The following is a 6054-nucleotide window of genomic DNA, read 5'->3' as shown; positions in this document are numbered from 1 at the left end:
GTCGGGGCAATTCTATGATTCTGTGGCAATTCCGGCTCCCTTCATGCTTTATGTCGTGGCTTTTGAGGTGTGCCGATGAGTAATGGGGCTCCTTCCAGAAGAGCTGAAGAGCTCTCCCCCCTGCCAAGCTGGCCTTGTCTCCATTGTTATAGGCTGTCAGGGGCGAAACCCGGCAGCTATGGAAAAATCCGTAGCTGTAGCAAGGGAGGAACTCTCTTGGACAGTCCGCTGGTTGGGATTGGAGAAGAAGGGAGAATGAAACACGGCTCTCTAGCAAAGCTGTGATGCCCAATGTCTTTAATGAGAAAATCAAAGGAAAATGGAAAAGGCGAGAGCTGAAGCAATGCATGTTGGAGGCCGAGAAAAGCTCAGAGAAGTGCTGCCGTCGGAAGGAAAACCTCCACGCCAGGCATGCTTCCTGTGCAACTCCCCCTCAAGGCTCTGGCAGTCACGTATGCTCTAGACGCATTGCTACGGAAGGAAGGTGGAGGTGTTTGATGGGGAGCGTAAGGTAAAGCAGAGCAAGAGGGGGAAAGAGAGAGGCTTCCTTGGGAAGAGACGGAAGGCCGCTCCCTCGGGGCTGGCTCCTGGACTTTCCTCGAGGCCCCTGGTGCTCCATCACGGGCAAGCGATCCACGGGCTTCAGCATAAGAGATTGCCCCGTCCCAGAGGCCCGCAGAGCCCGCGGCCCAGACCGGACCACCCAAAGCCGCCCAGCCCCAGGGAGCCCCCAGAAGCGATGGGCACACTGGCAGCGCTGAGGGAGCTCCCCACGGCAGCCGACGCGGTGGATCCCACGGCTGTGCTCTGAGGGAAGGAGCTGAGGATTGGGCCCGGCAGCGTCACCATCACTGGCGAGGGCTGGATCGCAACGCTGGAGTCGGCGCACCGGATGACGCAGGGCTCGTTGCAGCTGTTGGCAAGCGGGGTTGGGCCGCAGGTGGCTGGCAGGCACGGGCTGTAGCACGACATGTCTTGCAGAGGGAGGCGACCCTGCAAGACCGGGAGGGAGCAGAGGGCATTAGCTGTCGGGCCCTTTCAGACCCCCAGCTTGGCTCCTCCGAGAACAAACCAGTGGCTGGCCGCTCAGCGGATAGAGATTTGGGATGGGGTCTGCATTGGGTATTTGCTAGTAATTGAAGGGTGATCCGAGAGGGTCCGTCAAAACATAATGAAGCTTCCCCTGTCCAAGTCAAGCTCCCTCGCAGCCTATACCTCAGCTGGCCTTGCCACGCCCAGGCATGCCTGCCCCATGGAGGCCCTCTGCTACCTCCGGTGACTCCATTACCAAGGGGATGTCTGCAGGCTGTGAGGATATTTCACAACACTCCTTCTGCTCAGCCCTGGAAATTTGGTAGGGAAGGTGCCCCAGAGAGAATCCTCAGTAAGCCCCCTCCCGCCGTGAGGAAATGGATGCCAGGTTTTCCAGACGGGTGGAGCGTAGCCTTGGTGCTGTGGCCTTGGTCAGGGAACGATTTTCTACTGCACACCAAGAGGCTCCCTCTTCCTGGCATCGGGCTCTGTACTTCCTGATCATCCATCAGCCCTTGTACAAGCATCAATTTGTTCACTCAGACAAACGGGTCTCCTTCTCCCTGCCCCCACCCTCAAGACCCCTCGTCTTGTCAGGTCAGGCTCCTCTCACCCACATCTTTCAGGAGGGGACATGTCTGAGTAAAACGCAACAGGGCTCCTGAAGACAGCAGCCACTACGGAAGAAGACGTCTATGGTGGGACTAGCTCTCCTGTGGAAGCTTCTCGTCATGCCAACAGTGCAAAAGGAGCATTGCTGAACTGCGGATACAGCCCTCTCCACAAAATCTGTCCTGCCAACCGAGGAGACAAGAGGCAAAATGAACTGACACTTACCAACTTCAGAGAGCAGGGGAAGGCACGAGGAGACGACAGAGGAGCTGGCAGTTGGGCATGCTTTTATACTGCGGCCCAGAGCCCCGGGGGAGCTGAAAAATGCCACAAACATGAAGCATGTTGAGAAACAGCAATTTGGACTTCTCACACCTATGCTGGTAGATGAAAGACATGCCTCCGTTGCCTGAAATGCGTGCCTCCCTTTTCATCCTGGGTAGCACTGACGTGATTTTGTTGATAGCAATTATGTTTCTTCCCCAGACCAACGCTCCTTTGAGGTCTCGTTCCAGTAGCTGGTGAAGCCTTGCAGCAGATTCAGGCCATGAGTAGGTGATGTACACGTCCTGCCCTTCCTGGGGAACGTGGCCCCACTTAGATAGGAATTTTCCTGTGGGGCACGCCTGAAGGCCACTCAGAAGGGTCTCTCTTTGACGGGTTGACACTGACCCTGAACAACACCAGTGCCTGCCGCCTATGGAGTTGCTCGGAGCCCAGCCAAGCCTCTGCAGGATGGCTGTTCTACTGGGGGACAGAGAATGGAGGAGACTCAGATCCCCAGAGTGTTTGGAAGGTCATGGTCAAACAAGGCCGTCCTGCACTCTGGACCAAAACCCCATTGTGTGCAGGGATGGGGACACGGAGGCCATTGCTGGAGTGGCTCAGGGTACTCGGTGGCAGATGTCTGCTCCCCTCGGGCCTCGGTGATGCACACCATGCAAAGGGGGCCCAGCAGTTCAGCTGTTGTCCTCAGTCAGGAAAGGCCAGTTCTCTGGGAACTGCAGAGCCCTTGCCTTGCCTGCCAGGACTTTACTCATTACTCTCCTGAGGAGAAACAACGGCCCTGGAGAGCGATGAAGGAGCCTGCTGACTCAGGCCTGAAAGCGAGCCATCACCAAGTGGACCTGTTTGCTTCGGCACAGTCTTCCCAAACAACACTCACCTTTGCATCATTGCCTGCTGGCTTGTTCAGGTCACTGACCCAGAGGGTCTGGCTTGTTTTCCCTGGCTCAGGGATGGATTGGCACATTCGGGGCCCTTTAATTGCAAGGTGGCACCAGCAGACCACCTTGGAGTCACCTGTGAGTCACCAAATAGTGCTGAGGCACTGCGAGAGACCTCAGCTCCACCTCGGTGCACATCATCCATGCACTGGCATCAGGGAATCCGGGGGAAATGGATTCAGACCTGCCCAGGACCCTAGGTGCAACCTCGTGTCCACGTTCCTGCAGAAATGCAGCTTTGTGTACAGTGTTGTCATGGCTGTTAGCATCTTGCCCAACCACTTGGTGACTCCTTGAAATCCTGGGTGAAATCCTCCTTGGTGAAATGGCAGCCAAGGGAAGGACAGCACGGACGTGCCCTGACGTTCCCACTCCCAGACGTTTCTGGAGCACGGTCCAAACCGAGGAAAGTTTCCGCCCGTAAGTGTCCAGGGCCTGGGGAGCCTGCTTCTTTGATGGACCGGTGTGACAGACCACCAGACTGAGGCTGCAGCCTCTGAGTGGCAGCAGATGGTGCTCCCTGCTACCCTACGAGACACAGAGGAGACCTTGCCTGTCCGGAGAGGTGTGGCGGGAGCTCAAAGGCCAGGCGTGTGTTGCCAGCCCTGAGAGCTGCCTGGAAAAAGCCTCTGCCTGCCCGTGCTGCTTGGGCAGATGGGCCACGCTCTCACCCGGGCGGCCGTACCGTTTGGGGAAAGGGTCTTAGAAGGGGGATGTTGTCTTCTCCTGCAAAACGTTGATGGCTCTGACTCACTTCTGCCGTCGCTTGCAGCAGGGCCATGCTCTGGGGCTGTTGTGCCATCCTGATGGGACGGGAGACCCAGTGCCACAGCTCACAGTGGAAACGTGCTCACTCCGGACAGGCAGAAACAGGTCCCAGCAGTCAGCATGGCACCAGGGTGGGCGGCAGCCACCCGTGCCTCTTCCAGGTGGAACTGGAAGTGCACTGACAAAGCAGCCAGTGATGCTCCCTCCTGAAAGGCTCTGAGGCTCTCTGAGGAAGTTGCGAGGCACTCGGTCCCCAGCGTGTCCTCAGCTGAAGAGCAGGGAAGTGGTTGCCTATATCTTCCAGCCCCCCAAAGCCCTGAGATTGGCCCTCAGAGACGTGGCCCATCCCCACAGAAGGGGCACGGGTTGCCCACAGCAAACTCTGCAGGGGAAGATGCCAGCAGGGACCAGCCCTGAGGGAAACTCCCTGCATGGGACGCCCTGCCCTGTGGCTGCTCTGTTCCCGGCCGGTGCACTAATGGATGAGCGCTCAAACTACTGATGAGCACCAGCAAATGCCAAAGGCCGCGGTGGGTAAGCAGAGAAGTTGGCTACAGCCCTGCTGCTCCCGCCTCTCTGCTCTGCCTTGTGGCAACTGAGAGGTTATGCAAACAGGAGCAGGCACCAGGACAGACACTCTGCTCCTCACGTAGCCTCCTTTGTCACCAGACAGGAGCATGACACAGCCCGTCACAGCTCTGCTACAGCAGGCAGCGAGGGCCATCGCTGGGCTGCTCTCCTCCTTGGCCTGCCATCCTGCCTCCACTGCCAGATGCGGGAAGGCTGGGGAGGCATTCCTCTACCACATGAGGAGCCTGGCATTTGCTGTGCCCAAGCAAAGCTGAGGCAGCAGCAGAGGGCACGTGCATCCACCTGCCACAGCAGGCGCGTGGTAACACCTGAGGGCAGGAAGCGGACAGCACAGGCCCATCCTTGCTCCGCAACATGCCTTCTGCTTTGAACTGCAGCCACAAGAGCACTTGTCCTTTCCAGGGCTGGCAAGGTGACCGAAAGCAAAATGCACCCTCAGTCAAATGCCTATGAGTTTCCTCCTCAGCCCCTGTGACCTTGCGTCCTTGGGGCTGACTACCCACTTTGAGAATGAGAATTCTGAGAAGGAGAAACAGTCACACCGGGCCTTAGCTCATTGCTGAGCCCTCCCATGGCCGTGCAAGGCCTTGTGTTTCTCAGGGTCAGCCTCAGCCCTTCAACAGGAGACCCACGTGAGTGGCCTTCATCACGAGTGCTCCACGCCTGAAGCCCAGACTGAGAGTGGTACTCACGTTCCCCAGCAAGGATGTGCACAACCCACACACAGGGCCTGGAGCTACTGAAACCCTTCCCTGGGAAGTGGCATGGGACCTCAAATGACCGTTGCTTTGAGGAGCCAGCAACTAATGCATCACTGCGCTCTCACCCAATAGGGAAACACAGGCCGGGCCTTTCAGATGAAAGGGACAAGTTCTTCATCTGTGGGCTGTGCTTTGCAAGCCTCAAATTGCTGTTTGTTAACGTGCTTCACAAAGAAGGTGTGTTCCAGGTCTCCCGAGGCGCTGGCTCACCATATAAAAAGCCCGGGCCACTCCAAGCCCTTCCATCCACGTCTCTTCCCTTGCTCTCCACATTGAACCTGGTAAGTCTGAACTCACTGCTTCTCTTCGTGCTGGCAGGATTTCTGTCAACGGGACTGCTTCCCTTCTGTGCGGGGTCCTTCTGATACGTGGTCCAGGCTTGAAAATACACTGTGCTTCCCTCTTCTGGGAGGTGAGCTGGCGAGGGAAGAGGGAAAGCTTTCTTCCCTCCTGAGAGGGAGTCATTTGGGCTCTTTTGTAGCAGTGGCTCTGCTGAAATCTGAGGCTGCACGACCAGTACCGTCCAAGGGGTCACCAGGTGCTTCCTCCCCCATGCATGGCACAGCGACCGGCCTTGGTCACTCTTGGCATGCAAAGGAACTTCCCAGGGAGATGTGGCCCTGGCCAGCCACTGGTTTGTTCTCGGAGGAGCCAAGCTGGGGGTCTGAAAGGGCCCGACAGCTAATGCCCTCTGCTCCCTCCCGGTCTTGCAGGGTCGCCTCCCTCTGCAAGACATGTCGTGCTACAGCCCGTGCCTGCCAGCCACCTGCGGCCCAACCCCGCTTGCCAACAGCTGCAACGAGCCCTGCGTCATCCGGTGCGCCGACTCCAGCGTTGCGATCCAGCCCTCGCCAGTGATGGTGACGCTGCCGGGCCCAATCCTCAGCTCCTTCCCTCAGAGCACAGCCGTGGGATCCACCGCGTCGGCTGCCGTGGGGAGCTCCCTCAGCGCTGCCAGTGTGCCCATCGCTTCTGGGGGCTCCCTGGGGCTGGGCGGCTTTGGGTGGTCCGGTCTGGGCCGCGGGCTCTGCGGGCCTCTGGGACGGGGCAATCTCTTATGCTGA

General features: G+C 58.2%; 2 protein-coding genes across 2 annotated transcripts; one reads left to right on the top strand and one right to left on the bottom strand.

Annotated features, from left to right (window-relative positions):
- Positions 1 to 642: 642 nt before the first annotated feature.
- On the bottom strand, positions 643 to 972 carry LOC141932815 (beta-keratin-related protein). The gene has a single exon (XM_074846937.1). It carries the CDS (start codon positions 970 to 972, stop codon positions 643 to 645), a length of 330 nt encoding a protein of 109 aa, XP_074703038.1.
- Positions 973 to 5724: 4752 nt separating this feature from the next.
- On the top strand, positions 5725 to 6054 carry LOC141932807 (beta-keratin-related protein). Its single transcript, XM_074846925.1, has one exon. The coding sequence runs from the start codon at positions 5725 to 5727 to the stop codon at positions 6052 to 6054; it is 330 nt and encodes a 109-aa protein (XP_074703026.1).

Source organism: Strix aluco, chromosome 21, assembly GCF_031877795.1.
Source record: "Strix aluco isolate bStrAlu1 chromosome 21, bStrAlu1.hap1, whole genome shotgun sequence".
NCBI classification, from domain to species: Eukaryota; Metazoa; Chordata; class Aves; order Strigiformes; family Strigidae; genus Strix; species Strix aluco.
The sequence above is the reverse complement of the archived record's forward strand: the minus strand, read 5'-3'. Positions and strand labels throughout refer to the sequence as shown.